This window comes from Brassica napus, chromosome A10, assembly GCF_020379485.1.
Source record: "Brassica napus cultivar Da-Ae chromosome A10, Da-Ae, whole genome shotgun sequence".
Classification (NCBI taxonomy): Eukaryota; Viridiplantae; Streptophyta; class Magnoliopsida; order Brassicales; family Brassicaceae; genus Brassica; species Brassica napus.
This window is the reverse complement of record NC_063443.1, coordinates 9,973,311-9,991,715: the sequence shown is the minus strand read 5'-3', so window position 1 is coordinate 9,991,715 and position 18,405 is coordinate 9,973,311. Positions and strand designations below refer to the sequence as shown.

The window sequence follows — 18,405 nt, the reverse complement described above, 5'->3', positions numbered from 1 at the left end:
TAATCGCTGGGTTTAGTATTATTTTATATTACTGTAATGTAACATCGATACAATAAACTATTTATGTGGTCTCGTTTTGTTATAATATCTAGCATTTACATGCCAAAACAATTGGTTGAATTGAGTTTGATGAGCTCCTTTATTGAGATAATAATCTAATCCTGCAAAATGTTTAGAGGAGTAACTAGGATCAGCAGTCCATTTCCCGCTAGGAAATATCTGAATACGAGAAAGAGACAATTGTAGGTACTGGTTTCAGTAAATGGAGAAGTTTGGTCTAATGCTTGTTTTTTTCTTCCTTTTGGGAAAATGTTTCTACTTTTATTGACCTGCAGCTTGGTTAGGTGATTTGTAAGGTGATATGATCTGGAAGGTAGTTTTATTTAGTATATGAATTTGTAGGTTAGAATTGTTGTGTACAAATTAAAGTGGAGTGAGAAAAGGGGCACAAAACATACATGAGTCACCTACTTCTAATAATCCGATACCGTGAAAACATGCCTCTCAACTTCAAACTCAAAGTTATAAAAGTTTCATAATTTTAAAATAATGTATTTTTCTTTGAATTAATTTAACATATAATTTCAAAAAAAAAAATGCTACTCTCCAATAACTCTTCCGGCAAACTCGTCGTGGCTGTTGCTCTCCTCTTTGCCGGCGCTCTATATATCTGCTTCTCCTCAAGTTTGATCTCTGATCCTATATCCGGCCTCCAACACAATTTTAACATTCTGGTAAGTTGTTTCGTATAATATACTGGAACCTAGTGTATATATAGGGTATACTATATGTATTAATACTTCGGAAGTGGTGACAGAGAACGATAAAGTTTCCAGTGGACGACCTAGAGGTGGCACTGGACAGTGCAGCAATAGGAAACAACAAGACGGTGATTATAACTATGGCGAACAAAGCCTACGTGGAGGAGGTTGAAGGAGGGAGGTCGATGTTGGACCTGTTCCTGGAGAGTTTCTGGGAAGGAGAGGGTACCACGCCATTGCTGGACCATCTGATGGTGGTTGCAGCGGATCAGACGGCCTATGATCGCTGTCGTTTCAGGAGGCTCCATTGCTACAAGATGGAGACGGAGGGAATTGACTTGGAGGGAGAGAAAGTATATATGTCAGATGATTTCATTGAGATGATGTGGAGGAGAACTCGATTGATCCTAGAAGTTCTCCGCCGTGGCTACCATCTCCTTTTCACGGTTAGTTAGTTGTCGGTTTTGGAACATAAAAATATAAAACACAACACACTTTAGGGTTTTTTTTTTTGATCAACACACACTTTAGGGTTTCTGAACCTTTGTTGCAGTGTTTTGAAACCCTACCGACCCGCGGTTGAACCGGATTTACCGGTGACCTAGAATACGATTTGAGTTTTGCGAAAAATTCAATAAAACCCGCAAAAATCCACTGAAATCCAGTTACCGATTGAACTACTGGTTGAACCAATTAATAATTTCTACTTCTTTTTAGTTCTTAACTATGCTTTTAGAACTGGTTTTGTATTCTAAATTTATGTTAGGTTTTTAGTTTAATTTTTGTTATCGACGATTTATTGCACTAATATTTTACTTTTGGTTTATTTAGACTTGAAGTTTAATTTTATCATTCACATTAAACATTTAAATATTTTTGAATTTTAAGTCTTGATATTTTTGTTAGATGCCATAACTCTTAATTTGTTAAAAAAAATTTTAATAGTCTAAACTATTTTTTAAATATTTTGTATGTCAAATGAAAATAAAAATATAGAAACTAAAGTTAAATATTATCTAAAATATTTTGAAGCATAAAATATATACATATCCAAACTATTATTTTAATTTTTTTTAAATTTTTAGAAAATATTTATTTTAGTTTTTATATTTTTATTTTATAGCTAATATATTATTATATAATAAAATTATTTAATTTACTAATCTGCGGTTCGCCCACAGTCGATCCAGTAAGGTCAGTGTTCGGGTCAGGTTTCAAAACATTGTTTGTTGAGTACTTTCTTCATTTCAAATTAGACGTGGTTTTAATTTTGTTCACACAAACTAGTTAAATGTTTAATGTCACCCTTATTTTACTATTTAAATTTCATAACATTTCTTGTTGTTTTTAATTTAATTAACGATAAAATATAAATTTATGAGAAAAATTGCATTTAAACAATAGAACTACATTTATTTTACAAATAAAAAGTTATTTTACAAAAAACACTTAAAACACACAGAAAATGTTAATTTGTCAGGACACGGACGTGATGTGGCTGAGGAACCCCTTCTCTCGGCTAAGCAACAACGGGACCTTGGATATGCAGATAAGCGTTGACAGCGGCATAGGAGGACACTTGATAAACACTGGCTTCTACCACGTCCGTTCCAACAATAGGACCATCTCTCTTTTCCAGAAATGGTACGACATGAGACTCAACTCGACAGGCATGAAAGAACAAGACGTCCTCAAGAATCTCCTCGACTTGGGTTTATTCAACCAGCTTGGTCTCACCGTTGGCTTCCTCAACACCACACACTTCAGCGGTTTCTGCCAAGATAGCCCTGACATGGGTGCTGTCACCACCGTCCACGCCAACTGCTGCCGTCACATCTCTGCCAAAGTCTTTGATCTAACTCTTGTTCTTCACGACTGGAAACGCTACAAAGCCTCACATGTCAACACCATATGGAGCCCCCATGCTAAGTGCTGGGGTTCATGGAATGATACCCAATATACCCCCAAAACCTGAGCTTCTTGTCGTTTTATGGTGATGAGATTGCGTCTATATACGTACACACAACACAATTAATTACTTACATCTCTTCTTTCTTCACCTGATGGTTTCTGTTTCTTGCCCACCGTTGTTTAGAAGAAAGCTGTTTATCACCTAGCTATTGGTTATAGCTATGGTAGAAATTCTATAAATTAATACTAAAATAAATTAATAAACACCATAAATTAATAAGTTTTCATGATTCAAAGTTATGATGATTCAAAATATGACATAAATCGATAAAATAATATGATAATAAATTTTTAGAAAATCCTATGTAAATATATGATCTCATTAAAATTATAATTGATAATTTATATGAGTATATGTTTTATATGTGTATAAACAGACCATTATGTTTTTTTTTTTTATATTCAAATAGAATTATCTTTATATTTTCTTAACACTTAATATATTTTGATGAGATTTAACAAAATTATATGTAGACTACATTTAAACTCTATGAAATATAATTTATATACGCCAAACAATATAATAAAAACAGTATGAATGTCAAATTTCAAAAATTAAATTAATCTATATATTTAAGGACTAAAAATCTTTTAAAAAAAAACTTTTTGTAAATTAATAACGCTATAAATTAATAAAATATTATAGTCCCAATATTATTAAATTTCATAGTTTTTACTGTATATAACCAGGTAGATAGACATACTGTCAAATGGACTAGGCATACAAGTTTGGTCTTCAGTTGCTCCAAAAATCAAAAGAAATTGCCTTTTATTTCCAATATCTATAGGCAGTGTGTTTTGTGGTAATGTCACCGAAAACTGTTTCAGATACATGCAGCTCAATTCCACCTTGTAATTTTGTGTATCGATCTTGTACTCTCTGATCGCCTCTGAACAAAATCTTCATAGCAAATTCTATTGTTTACTGATTTTGCTCTTTTTTTTCTTGTCAACACCAAACAACCATCTAGTTTCTTACCACATGTAAGTAACTGAGTAAGAACACCCTTCTCAGTGGGTCTCTTATTTTTAGTTTCTTAACCACCTTTTATTAATATTTTAGTATGATGTAAGTAAATTATTTAATTTTAGTTTTGTTAATCAAAGAAAATCCTGGTACTAAACTTTAGATAGATTCACGTGATGGGGCAACTTAGAGCATCTCCAACGGGGAGATGTCTTCAAATATCTAAAAATTTAAAATATTAAAAACCTAAAGAGTATGAGAGAAGTCAAGTTACGGTCCTCAAATAAGACAATTAATTTAATTTAATTTAGATTTGTTTAAATTCAGTTTGATTCAGTTTTATTTGTGGTCCAAATTAAGTTATGCTTTGGTTTAGACAATTAAATTATGGTTTGGTTTAAATTCACGGTTTTGGCTTACACAATTAAATTATGGTTTGGTTTAAATTCACGGTTTTGGCTTACACATTTAAATTATGGTTTGGTTTAAATAAAATCCGGTTTACATGGTTTATCACGATTTTGCTTAACCAGTTCATTTTGGTTTGCTTTGGTTAAAACTATATAAGTATGTCTTCAAAAAGAAAAAAAAACAAATTTGTGGAGAAAAGTAAATATTCTGTTGAAGTTTGTTAACTAAACCTATTGAAAAGAAATAAATCGGTTGAAAAATATATAAGTCTATCAAAATTAAATAATTTGTGGGCAAATGAAAACAAATCTGTGTAAAAATAAGCTTGTCAGAAAATAAAATAAATCTGTGTCTAAAGAACAAATAAATCCATCAAACCTTATTTCAATCTGCCAAATTAAGATAAATCTGCAGCTACAAGAAATAAATTTGTTGACTATTTAATAAATATGTTAAAATTAAAAAAAAATCTGTCGTAAAAAAACTGTCAAATGTGAAAATCAAATTAAGTCTATCTTTTAATAAATTTATCTTTTAATAAATTTATGGAATATAGAAATAAATCTATGGATAATAAATTTCCTTTATGTAAAAAAAAAGGGCAATTGTCAATAATAGCACCTTTTGAAGTTTATGTTTCAAAAATAGCACTAGAAGGAGAAAGTCACAAAAATGACATTCATTAAAGGGTAAAATATCCCTAATACCCTTGGTTTAAAATTAAATAAACAAACAAAAATAAATTTTTTTAAAAAAAAAAAAGAAATTTTTTTTATAGTTTCAGATTATATGTTTTCAGATTCAAAATTTTTATAAATTTTTTTTTTGAAATTTGTTTTTTATTTTTTTTTTCAAATTTTTTTTTTATAATTTAAAAATACTTTTTGAAACTGTTTTTAAAATTTTTATTTTTTATTTTAGTATTTATTTTTTATAAAATTTTAAACCCTAATTTCAAAACCCCACCTCTTAACTCTAAACCCTAAGGTTTGAATTAATTAACCCAAGAGATATAAGTGTATATTTACCTCTTTAATGAAACCTATTTTTGTGACTTTGAGCCTTGAGTGCTACTTTGGGAACAAAAACTTGGTTTGGTGCTATCCTAGTCTTTTTCTCAAAAAAAAAAGGGCAAATCTCCAAAATAGCACATTTCTAAGTTTATATCACAAAAATAGCACTCAAAAACTAAAATGACCAAAATAGCATTTTATCTTTTGAAAAATTTAAATTTTTTTATTTTTTAAAATTTGAAATCTTATCCCCAAAACCTCACTTCTCAACTCTAAACCCTAAACCTAAACTCTAAACCCTAAACCCTAAATTCTAAACCCTAAACCCCACCCCTTAAGTGCTATTTTTGTGACTTTTGACCTTGAGTGCTAGTTTGGGAACAAAAACTTGATTTAGTGCTATTTTGGTCTTTTTCTCAAAAAAAAAATCTGTTAAATGATAGAATCGTAATTATTTATTTATTTATTTTAATTAAAAATTACAATTATGGTAGTTTTGTAACGTGTCTTCTTTTGCTTTTTTTCTTTCTTTTTTCGGGTTAAAGGCAGTTCCTTTTTTTTCTTCCCAAAATGGGCCTTTATTTACATAACCCAAGTAAAGGTAGCGAGGAAAGTAATCTCCACTCCCTCAATACGGCGTCGCATCAAGACTCGCTGAGCCATACGGAGTGTTTCTATAACTTAGCCTCTACAATACAAAAGGGACAGAACATCATCAAGGCAGGTAAGAAATCCGTGAGGAGTGTCCTGAGATTCAATTCATCTTCATCTCCGATTTCATCGTGGCCGAAGGTAGTTGCGTCAATTCGATTATCTAATACCCAGATTCTCATTTCAATTGAGCTCAATTCTCACAAATTCTTGTTTGATTTCAAAGTTAGGGTTCATAGTTTAATTTTGGGGATTCGAGTTTTCCGTCAAATCAACATCATTCTTTCCTCGTATCCAATCCATATACGTATCAAACTTCTCAATTTCTGACCCGATTCGATTTGTATTAAGATGTTGCATGTCCCCCTTCTCGTTTTGATCTGACCAATTGAAAATGTGTTTATGTCTTTTTGTTTCGGACCGAACCTCAATAGCCTCGAAACTATCCGTACTAATTAATTGTTGTTGCAATTTTAGAAAAAAATATTAAATATCTTTCCTTTTTCATTTGTTTGATCAGAGTTGATTGTGAATAACTTGCCTTTTCGGGTATTATGGCCACTGAGGCGTTTGTGAAACCTGTGGTGCCAAATGGTCATGACGGGTACGACGATGATGATGAAGATGAAATGCCTTTGGTTTTCAAGAGAAGCAGTAACAATAATAACACATCATCATCTTCCTCTAATCGTCCAAGGCCTAATAGTAACGCTCAGAGAAGTTCTTCTATCGGTTCCACCAAGTCCCCACCACCATCGAGGTCTCCTTTAACAAGCCCCAATAGATCGGCTTCTTCCGGAAGAAGTTCACTGATGAAACCGTCGTTGCCGTCATCTTCTTCTGTTCAGCGTTCGACGGTGAAGTCGCCGCCAGTAGGGGATGGTAGATCCCTTGTTGCTAAGGAGAGGAACGGTTTGGGAAAAGCTCCACCTGTGTCCAAAAGTGACGATGAGGATTCTGAGGATGATAAGCCTTTGAGTGCCAGGCTTAAAGGGGATACCAAACAGGCGAGCTCTTCTGGGCGTGGTAGCTCGCTGCAGCCAGTACAAAGGAGCAACGTGAGGCCTCAGGGAGTGAATGATAACAGTAGAAAGAGAGATTATGATGAGAGAGTTCAGACAAAGACCAACGTGGGAGCATCATCAAGTAGCAAGGCTGTTAATAATGATCAAAAGAGGCCTTTGGTTAACAATATCAATAGGAATGGTTTGAAGCCGAAGATCGAAGGGAATGGTTCTCAGGCACCTGCGAAGAGACCTCTTGAGAAGGGAAACTCTTCGAATCAGTCTTCCGTTAAAAGGCCTAAGCTGTCAGAGCCAGCTAGACCTGTGAAAATCGAGCAAGGATCGCGTAATGCAGCCACTACGCCAGATAGCAAAGGAAGTAATTTGGAGGCGTCTAAGCCGCTGAGAGCTAACCAAGCAACTGATAAAGAAGATAACTCAGATGGTGATGATCATGTCCCTATCGCCTCGAGGATGAGGCAAGATTCCTCTAATAAGAAACCATCGTCCGTGAAGCCAAATGCTAGTATGATAGCTTCTTCATCCAGGACAATAGCTAAGAAGCCCAACAAATGGGTGAAAGATTCTAAGTACTCGAAGTCGACAAGATCTTTACCTTCTGGAGATGGGCAAAAGAAATGGAAAACACTAGAGCACAATGGTGTTATTTTCCCACCTCCATATAAACGTCACGGTGTTAAGATATTGTATCTGGGGAAGCCAGTTGACTTGACTCCTGAACAAGAAGAGGTCCTTTTTACTTTCTCTATCTCTCTGTTTCATGATAGATTCTTTGTTTGCTTACTTTCTGGAGTAATTCTATCTGCAGGTTGCCACTATGTTTGCAGTGATGAGAGAAACAGAATACTACAATAAAAAGATGTTCAGAGACAACTTCTGGAATGATTGGCGGAAGATACTTGGGAAGAACCATGTGATTAAAAATCTAGATGATTGTGATTTCAGTCCCATATATGAATGGTATATGCAGGAGAAGGAGATAAAGAAACAAATGAGTGCAGAAGTAAATAACCACTTTCTCATAATAGAAACAGCTCAATTAGCATGCTATCCCTATGTGCTGTTGTTGATAATATTGTAATGCTAATGATGTGCAGGAGAAAAGGATTTTGAAAGAGGAGAAGCTAGCGCAAGAAGAGAAATACATGTGGGCTGTTCTTGATGGCGTCAGAGAAAAGGTGGTTTTTCATTTTGTTGATAGGAATCTATTTTTAGCTTCTCAGGAATTTGCTGACCATAAATTTACAACAAATGCAGGTTGGAAATTTCAGAGTTGAACCCCCTGGCTTGTTTAGAGGCCGGGGAGAACATCCTAAGGTATGTTTGTTCTTACATCATCCTTGCACTATACGTGTTCTCTTGTTCTCATTTTAGTAATTCTCTGTTCTGTATTATTACTTTCTAGATGGGAAAACTGAAAAAGCGGATTCGTCCTTGTGATATTACAATCAACATCGGTAAAGAGGCACCTGTTCCAGAATGTCCTATCCCTGGAGAAAGGTCTTTTTTTTTCTTTGTGTGTTTCCCTTTTAAAAAGACACATCTGTTTTTTTTTTTTTCTGTAACGTGATTTTGTGAGTGTTGTTTCTTTTCAGATGGAAAGAAGTTAAGCATGACAATACAGTCACCTGGCTTGCTTTCTGGAATGATCCTATCAATCCAAAAGAGTTCAAGTATGTATTCTTGGCAGCTAGTAGTGCGCTAAAGGGACTGAGCGACAAGGAGAAGTATGAGAAAGCGAGGAAGCTTAAGGTAATGAGCTTTTGATTCCGATAAAGCTTTTTGCGTGAACCATCATGCTTTCCTTCTTCTAATCGGCAACCTATCGTTTTGTTGCAGGACCGTATAGGGCATATTAGAGCAGCATACACTAAAGATTTTAGTAACAAGGATGTAACAAAGCGGCAAATAGCGGTAGCTACATATCTCATTGATAAGCTAGCACTAAGGGCTGGAAATGAGAAGGTAATTTAACATAAACTTGTTCCTATACTTCAAAGCAATTTTCTCACATTTCCTTTCTTGGTTCATATAGGACGATGATGAGGCAGATACTGTCGGTTGCTGTACATTGAAAGTAGGAAACGTGGATTGCATTCCTCCAAATAAGTTAAAGGTATATATATACTTATTGAATGTCTGGCTTAGGCGTTTTGGTTGCATATTATAGTTACTCATGGTATCTGCTTTGGCATTTTCAGTTTGACTTCCTCGGTAAAGACTCGATTCAGTATGTAAACACAGTCGAAGTTGAGCCTCCTGTTTATAAGGCAATTGGGCAGTTCCAAGCGGGTTAGTTTAACTACTAATTGGTTATCAAATCTCACACTTGCCTTTTGGAAATTTTGATAAAAGACTTGAGGGTTGGCTTCTATACAGGAAAATCGAAAACTGATGATCTCTTTGACGAGCTAGATACTTCAAAACTAAATGCTCATCTTAAGGAACTTATGCCTGCTCTCACAGCCAAAGTGTTCCGTACATATAATGCATCCATCACATTGGATGACATGGTATGTTGTCAACCTCTTTGCACCCTTGAAAAAGTTGTATATGTCTGGCCAATCTTAGTAGTACTTATTATTTATATATTATAAATACATTCTCTGGAGTTTTCTTTTTCTTTCCCTTGAGCTGTTTTCGATTGGATGTTGTAACAGTTGAGTAAAGAAACCAGAGATGGAGATGTTCCTGAAAAAGTGGTGGTTTATCAACAAGCAAACAAGGAGGTAATGGCGATTATTAACCAATCTTCTCTACTGTTGCCATAGATAATTAAAGAGATTGTTAGCATCTGAATTGTTTGGCTATATATCCTTAGGTCGCCATCATATGTAACCATCAACGTACAGTCTCAAAATCTCACGGGGCACAAGTGGAGAAGCTGGCTTTGAAAATAGAAGAATTAAGGGTAAGCAAATCCAACAGCTTATGATCAAAACAGTTTCAACTTTCTCAGTCTCCTTATCTTTGTATTACTACTATGCAGGAGCAAATAAAAGAGCTGGATATCGATCTGGACAGAGCTAAGAAAGGAAGAACGCCGTTAGTGGGCTCTGATGGAAAGAGAAAGAGGAATTTGACACCGGAAGCGTAATACTCTAAACCTTTTGTTGTTAACTTATATATCACGTAAACATTACCTTTAAATAAAACTTCTGTGTGAACAGTTTGGAGAAGAAGATAATGCAAACGAATGCCAAGATCGAGAAAATGGAAAGGGATATGCAGACCAAGGAAGATATGAAAACTGTAGCATTAGGCACGTCTAAGATCAATTACATGGACCCTAGGATCACTGTTGCATGGTGCAAACGACATGATGTTCCCATTGAGAAGGTATATAAAAAAAAAGCTTCAACATGGTGACAGATTTGGCAAGACTTGGAATTCACTTTTGTTTTGTATTTGCAGATATTTAACAAGTCTCTTCTGGCTAAGTTTGCTTGGGCAATGGACGTTGATCCTGAGTTCAGATTCTGAGTAAAGCGTTCGTTGTGGCCAGTTTCACCTAACCATTCACCATACATTTACAGAGACATAGAGAGAGTTCGAGAAAGAGTAGAAGAAAGTAACCAAAGAGGTTTCTTCTCTCTTTATAGTAAAAACCAAAAAGACTTTTTTATCAGTGGGATGTTTTATAGAAAAAACAGTTACAATTTTTTACTCAATAATGTGTATGATAACATATTAATACTGAACAAAATGTTTGCATGACAACTTTTTATTGGTTAAATAACTTAAAGGTCAGTTATATAAATAAATAAATCTATCTTCAAATGGTTATATTGTTCAGTAACCCATCCTGTATCAACTTGTTGCAGTTTCGATCCCAAACGGCGTCGTAAGAAACGAAAAGGGTCCACCACACTCGGATCTCTTTAGCTACACTCCACTGTTGATATTTTTGTTTCTTCGTCCACACTAAAACCCTAAAAGAACCATCTTTTGTTTTGTCTCTAGTCTCTCTGAAATTGATTGAGAGGAAGTAAAATCAAGAATGGCGATTAGTCCGTTGGCACAGCTTAACGAGCTACCAATCTCTTCCTCGTTTCTTGCGACATCGATATCACACTCGCTCCACAGTACCAGAATCAGTGGCGGCTTCTCAAAACAAAGGTCTAAGCCAACACGGTTGAGATGCTCCTTCTCTCCGATGGAGTCTGCGAGGATTAAGGTCGTTGGTGTCGGCGGCGGTGGTAACAATGCCGTCAATCGCATGATTTCCAGCGGCTTACAGGTCACCCACCATCTTCAATTTTATCTCAACTTCATGTTTTGACTTCGATTGATAATTGAAAGTTGCCATTTTGATTCCGCACAGAGTGTTGATTTCTATGCGATAAACACGGACTCTCAAGCTCTCTTGCAGTCTTCTGCGCACAACCCTCTTCAAATTGGAGAGCTCCTAACTCGTGGCCTTGGTTAGTCTCTCGCTTCAGACAAGTAGCGTTGTGACAACTCGGAAGTTAACAAGTTCGTGTCTTTGTTATTGCAGGGACTGGTGGGAACCCGCTTCTTGGAGAACAAGCTGCTGAGGAATCTAAAGACGCAATTGCTAATGCTCTTAAAGGATCTGACCTTGTTTTCATTACTGCTGGTATGGGTGGTGGCACTGGCTCTGGTGCTGCTCCTGTTGTTGCTCAGATCTCGAAAGACGCTGGTTACTTGACCGTTGGTGTTGTTACCTATCCCTTCAGCTTCGAAGGTCGTAAAAGATCTTTGCAGGTAACCATTTCTTGTTATATTGGTTTGATGTCTAGAGAGTCTTGTTTTGTTATGGTTTAATTTCTTTTTTTTAACTCTGTAGGCACTTGAAGCAATTGAGAAGCTGCAGAAGAACGTGGATACCCTCATCGTGATACCAAATGATCGTCTCCTAGATATTGCTGATGAACAGACGCCTCTTCAGGACGCTTTTCTTCTCGCGGATGATGTTTTGCGGCAAGGGGTTCAAGGAATCTCTGATATTATTACTGTGAGTCTGTGTATATGTGTAAAGCTTTAACATGTTTGTTTGATGAGAATACTCATTTTGATTGTGATCCCTAAAAGAAAGATCTCATTGTTCTTTTTTCCAGATACCTGGACTGGTCAATGTAGATTTTGCGGATGTGAAGGCGGTTATGAAAGATTCCGGAACCGCAATGCTCGGGGTAGGTGTTTCTTCAAGCAAGAACCGAGCGGAAGAAGCAGCTGAGCAAGCCACTTTGGCTCCATTGATCGGATCATCCATACAATCAGCTACTGGTGTCGTCTACAACATCACCGGTGGAAAAGACATTACTTTGCAGGAAGTGAACCGAGTATCTCAGGTGCCACAATCTTAGCTTCAATTGTAAACGTTATTACAAATGCACAGTCTTGTCATGTTTTTGGGGTGGTTTTTGGTTTGGCAGGTGGTGACAAGTTTGGCAGACCCATCGGCCAACATCATATTTGGAGCTGTTGTGGATGATCGATACACTGGAGAGATTCATGTAACGATAATAGCCACGGGGTTCTCACAGTCTTTCCAGAAGACACTTCTCAGTGATCCAAGAGCAGCTAAACTACTCGACAAAACGGGATCATCAGGTCAACAACAAGAGAACAAAGGCAGTCACCAGAGGCAGTCTCCTGCAACTATCAACACCAAATCATCTTCTCCCCGTAGATTGTTCTTCTAGTATCTTTTGTTTTTAAGCATATTCCTTTTATGAAAAATGTAACGATCTTCAGGCTCAAATATCAATTACTTTTCTCCAAATTATCTCAAAAGAAGTAATTTGTTAAACCAATTTTCAGACATTATAGCTGGAGATGGCTCTGGTCGCAGAAACAATTTGGAACTCAGCTTAATGACCGTAACATCCTCACAAAGACGGCTTGTTAGTGGTTAGAGATGATTGATCAACAACACAAAGTTATTTAGACACTGGAACCGTAAGTAAATATTGCAGATCATTGCCATCATCTCATGTTTTATGCATACAGTCGGTATGTGGTGTTGCAAACCATGTGACTTAAATAGAGAGAGGTCTTCTTGTTCTGGTAAACAGATGCATAAAACTCTAGGGTTTAAACAGATTGATGTTTGTAAGATTTAAAGAAAAGACAAGACTCTAAGACTCAGATTCATTTCCAAACTACTAGTCTAGTTTTTGAGGTGGGATATAGTAAGGGCCCTCGCCTCTAACAGTTCCAATAAAGTGGGAGTTAGCTAGCTCGAAACGTGTGACTAAGAAGCAGAGATTCTTCTGCATTTTTACAATCTAGTCACAGAGAAATAATAAGGTGCAGGTTTCTTGGCTGGAGCTCCTCTCTGTTCCTGCACCATAAAGTCATACTGTTTCAGACAAATCAATCCATAACTTGGAGACAAAGTTGCATATGTTTCCTCAGGTTCTTCTTAAACTCATGAAACTCCTTGTTTAGATTCTCATCAAGCTCTAGAATTTCGGCTGCATTACCACATCAGGATCACATTCAAACAGCACTAACATCAACACTCAAGCCAATCAAAAAATAAGATCACACGATTGAAGATTCTGGTGAGTATCTAATAATTAACCTATAACAGTAATTTGGTGCTGACCAAACAGTGAATATCTGACTATTGAACGTCCATTTGTTGTAACCTTCCAAAACTAGGTGATGTGTTTAAAATACATTACAAGGCTGCCGCCAACAGTATCTTCTGGATAGATATCACACATAAATGTTTTCAGATCACATTCGCAGGCCAAGTTCTTGATCTGGGCCAAATGCTTTTAAATTGGACTAACTCATTGGCCCATACATAACAAAAGTAACTAGGCTCAATTAGACTTGTATCTCCATAAATATCCCACACTTGCCAAGGATGCGTAGACCAATATAGCGAAATTCACCCCAATGCAGATTTCAAGCTTGTGACAGAAGAAATGGATGAAACTACTAATGGTTTAATAAGTTAATTCGGTTGACAAACAATCATATTATAAAGTTAAAGTAAATTATAGAATAGCTGCTAAAATGAAAAAAAATGTAAAAAAAGTTAAACGTAAAATACAATCAGAAATGAAGTAGATTGCTTCGCTTGTGTTGGACTGTGACGAGCGAGATAATTTTTAAGCTTTTGTGAAGTTGTTACATGTATAAAAGCTAAAAAAAAATTTTATGCTGTCTACAGCTAATAGGTCACCCATACCGCTCTCTCGATCCGTAGACTTCATTACGTGCGATGATCGGTTAGTTAATATTTTGAAGGCTCAGAAATCATGTTTGTTGACCCTACAATCTCGACAAGTCATCCATCATTCCACTGTTAGAGTAAGTGTACTTTGATGACATACATAGCCAAATCAATTCTCTTAATCTTATTAATATATATCAGAAATCAGAATTTAATCAGAATTTTACATTCTGATTGAAAACTATAAAAGTATACTAGATAATTAAAAAGAAAACTAGATCAGAAAATTAAGAATATGCATGGGCGTTCAGGTCCGGGTCTTTCGTTCCTAAACATTTGGACCCAATAGGTACTTTAGATTTTTTGGTTCGGATCCGTGTCGGTTCTTTTCGGATTCAGGTCGGTTCGGATCTATAATTAAAATAACTATAAAATACCCGTAATTTTTGGGTCCATATCGGGTCCGGATCGAGTTCAGGTATTTAGGATCTGAAAAAGACATGACATATCCAAACTCTATCAAATTTAGTCAATATTTGTCATATATATCTAAAATTTTACAAAATAACTTAAATCAAACTATTAATAATTAAAAAAAAAATATTTTTAAATTATACATTTTACATTTTAAGGTTTCATATTACTTAAAATGTTACAAAATAATAACAAATATTGCTAACAAAAGATATTTCAACTAAATCATAAAATAATATATCTAAAATAGAACACAAAACATAGTTTTGGATATATATGTTGTTATTAAGTCGGATACAAATCGGTTCTTATCGGATCGGATCTAACCGGTTCAGGTCTTTTCGGATCTGGGTTAATTCGGACTGGTTCCTTTCGGTTAAAAAAATTTGGATCCAAAAAGTACTTGTAAATTTTTCGGTTCGGTTTCAAGATATTTTCGAGTCGGTTCCGGTTCAGATTTCCGAGTCCGGGTTAAAATGTGGTCCTAAATGACATTCATAAATAACTTTTTAAACTCCTGTGAGATAACGAATAATTGTGTATAGGTCAAAGTCCAAGTAAATAAAGCAAAAGTGTAAAGAGTGTTGAGAATCGAAGAAAGACTCTCTGCTTTTTGGACCTAAAAAGACTTCCTATTTATTTTAAAAATTGACTTTGAATGCCCCAGTTTTCGTAAAGTTTGGTGAGCATTTAATTTTCAGTTACGAGCAAACGATTTACTAAATAAAATCGTTAGGCGCAAGAAGATAAGCCATTCACAATCTGTGGTCGATGTCATCGGGAAAGCAACATATTCTTTTGTGTCTGTTAAATGTGAAATAATAGAATAACCTTCAAAATATCTCAATACTAATGAAACAATTTAACCAGCAGCTCCAACCTACGGTAGGTTGTTAGAGGAGTTCTCAAAATTAAGAAAAAAAAAGATAAAATGATAAAAACTTGAAAGAGAGTGCAAAAGTTCTCAAATCAGGATTTTAAGGACCGATTGAAACAAAAGGAACATGTGTCAGTTTGTTAATTTTTCGACAGATTCTAAAATAAATATAATTATATAATTAAAATAGTAATATATATTTTTCTTTTAGAACCCCACATACTTTGTACTGTACTAATGCTGCTCTTAGCCCTTTGTAATGATAACTGATGATGTTAGTTCTAAAAGCCTCATGGGAGAAAAACAAAGCACTAGTATGATTTATTGAAGTGCATTGATATAAGTTGAATTTCAAGTCAATTGGTAAATCTTAACTAATCTCCTCCTAACTAACCGTTAGTCTTTTTGTTTTCTTCTAATGAGAAAGAGCCCATTACAAATATTTCAATATATTGTCCACTAAATCACTAATCACAAGCCAACATAGTCTATTATATAGATTGATTCTTTTTAGCATTATTATCAGTACTAATCATCAAACCTTGATGTCAAATAAAGCATTTAAAGTTTTCGGACCGTTTTAATAATTAATTTTTTTGGTTTGTTGAATTGGATACTTATTTGCTACAAAATAGGTCGTTAAGAAGAAAGCTAATAGATAGTTTATATATATATATTAATTTTTTGGTTTGTTGAATTGGATACTTATTTGCTACAAAATAGGTCGTTAAGAAGAAAGCTAATAGATAGTTTATATATATATATATATATATATATATATGTGTGCACTTAAAGATTAAAGTAATTCAAGAGCACATCTTGAGGCATAGTGCTACGTGAAATAGCGAAGATCACGGTAACCCTTATGTTAAAAGACTCGAAAACTTTTAAGAAAACAGACTTCCTGGTCTTCTGGTTATTAATCTAAATTGCTTTCCACTTTAGGGACATAATAAATTTCATATATATATGATCCCCAAAGTGTAGTTATATCACATGTACAGAGTTTAACATTCTTTAGTTTATATTTGTGTTTTTCCTCTATTATGTTAGCGCCTTAGCGGTGAAATATGAAGATCTAATTTATCAATTTATCAATTAAGTTTGTAAAAGTTAGGTCAACTCTTGTCTAAAATTATAGAAGAAAAGAATAAGGATAAACTTTGGCCAAAAAAAAAAAGAATAAAAAGGATTATGGAGGCAAGATAGCACCAATCTAATAGCTTCAGTTATTCCGGATCCAGCCATGAATCCTACATAATTGAATTTCGGAATTCGAATCTAACTGACATCCTAATGTATATTCAATAAAAAATATAAGAAATTGTGCCATAGATACAAACAAACAGTATTAGTATTCCAGTTAGTGGTTGTGGATGAATTAGGTATACGCGAGAAACCATGATTATATCTGAGAATCATTAAATCATAACGATAATTAGCGGTTGATTATCGTTATATACAGTTGATTGGTCTAAATTAATTTTTAATCATACAGTTTCCTTCATGTCTCTGATCAATGTCTCATTTTCTTTGATAAAAGTATTAATTTAAAGGTAATCCTAATTAAACAGAAAACATTTTATCAAAATTGTTTGGTGTAATACATATACTACTTTTTGTAAAGTATATAATACTAGTACACCTTTGGCACTTAATGATTAAAGGTCTCTACACCTATATCGACATTTGAAAATCAAAGGTAATTATGATAATTAGTCACTATGAGTAGTATTAATTTTATATCGGTTGTGGAAATTATTCATGTAGGAATATTAAAATCGTAACCAACTTGTATAATTGTGACACTCTCGTTACTTGAAAGTTTGTAGTCATTGGTAAATCCAAATCGCAATTAAATATACATCAAATATCATTAGTCAATAATCTCTCCCATTTCTTCTAATTACCTTTTCTAGCTCATTTTGTAATTATTCAAATGTACTAAAAAGGAAAGATGAGTTTGTTACGTACAAACCATTTGTTATCTTGAGATAAGAATAGATAAAACAAGTATATATATATATATAGCTAGAAAAAAGAAAGAGATAACAGGTAAAACATCAAAAGTAAATGGAAAAGAATATTTTTAAATTGAATGTGGATTTGGTGAAACATCAAAAATGACAGCATATCCAAATGAAACAGGATGTTCAACGATACTACATGTGAAGAATATATAATTTTTAGTAGTAATAATAGCAAAAAAAGGCTCTATAGAAAAAGATAAAGAAAGGTGAGAAAATTTCAGAGGGCTGGTCTTGAGATCTTGGAGATTGGTTGTGAATTAGTAAAAACTTCAATCATAACTTTTTGTTAAATAAATTTGAAGACTTATGTCTACTTAAATTTTTTCAAAATTTTTTGAATCTCTATGCAAATGTTTCACTTTGCTTTTTCTAAGACTGAACCTAAAATTTTTTTTTGTTTTTCTTTCTCTATAATTTTTTTCTTTTTGTCACTATTTTTTCCTGTTTCTAATGGTCGTGGTGGTTTCACCGAATTGTTTACCATTCCAAAGCTTCCTTGTCCATCCTTCTTTTCATGTTGATTTTTCAAATTTTTCAATTTCTCTTTCTTCATCGTCTATAGTTTCTCATTGGATAGCGGCCATATACGATAAATTAAAATAGTTAAGGGTGTGTATTCACATTCTTGGAGCGATAGTGATAGCGATGTCGATGTTTTGGATGGTCGTTTTTCTTTAGGTGGCGCTGCGTAAAAGTAGATCTAAGTTTTGGCTTGTGTTAGATTTGGTTTATATCCGCTAGATAGATTACACCATAGTTGTATAGCATCACTGCCTATATACTCACATGGTTTGTTTGCTCCCTCCTGTTGTCTTCCTTAGTCTCCTCTGTTGTTTCCTCTCTTAGTAATTCTTAATCTAGATCTTTCGGTCTGAGAAGAAAAGGCAACCTTGAAGCCTTTGTCAGAGATTTCTCTTCATTATGTTTTGCTCAGCATATCATGGTGTTTTTCGATTCATATATGTCTCTTCTAGTGCTTATAGATGTTTTAGGGTTTTGGCGATGTTGCTCTTTTGCAATGTTGTTCTACTGTACTATTTCATCTTTGCACCAAAAGTAGACTCTTTCT

The 18,405-nt window shown here is 34.5% G+C and overlaps 3 protein-coding genes across 3 annotated transcripts; all 3 read left to right on the top strand.

Moving 5' to 3' along the window:
* The first annotated feature begins 410 nt into the window (after window positions 1–410).
* On the top strand, window positions 411–2,823 carry LOC106370301 (uncharacterized protein At1g28695-like). The gene is made up of 3 exons (XM_013810339.3): window positions 411–734; window positions 818–1,207; window positions 2,242–2,823. Exons 1-3 carry the CDS (start codon window positions 597–599, stop codon window positions 2,734–2,736), a joined length of 1,023 nt encoding a protein of 340 aa, XP_013665793.2. The 5' UTR covers window positions 411–596; the 3' UTR covers window positions 2,737–2,823.
* Window positions 2,824–5,737: 2,914 nt separating this feature from the next.
* On the top strand, window positions 5,738–10,519 carry LOC106371419 (DNA topoisomerase 1 beta-like). The gene is made up of 16 exons (XM_013811487.3): window positions 5,738–5,915; window positions 6,295–7,528; window positions 7,608–7,802; window positions 7,897–7,977; window positions 8,057–8,116; window positions 8,205–8,299; window positions 8,395–8,551; window positions 8,639–8,764; window positions 8,835–8,915; window positions 9,001–9,091; window positions 9,179–9,312; window positions 9,460–9,528; window positions 9,621–9,710; window positions 9,789–9,892; window positions 9,970–10,138; window positions 10,214–10,519. Exons 2-16 carry the CDS (start codon window positions 6,329–6,331, stop codon window positions 10,280–10,282), a joined length of 2,721 nt encoding a protein of 906 aa, XP_013666941.1. The 5' UTR covers window positions 5,738–5,915; window positions 6,295–6,328; the 3' UTR covers window positions 10,283–10,519.
* A 193-nt stretch (window positions 10,520–10,712) lies between these two features.
* LOC106371420 (cell division protein FtsZ homolog 1, chloroplastic-like) lies at window positions 10,713–12,551 on the top strand. The gene is made up of 6 exons (XM_013811488.3): window positions 10,713–11,039; window positions 11,124–11,223; window positions 11,298–11,527; window positions 11,610–11,777; window positions 11,881–12,114; window positions 12,199–12,551. Exons 1-6 carry the CDS (start codon window positions 10,800–10,802, stop codon window positions 12,466–12,468), a joined length of 1,242 nt encoding a protein of 413 aa, XP_013666942.1. The 5' UTR covers window positions 10,713–10,799; the 3' UTR covers window positions 12,469–12,551.
* Window positions 12,552–18,405: the final 5,854 nt, after the last annotated feature.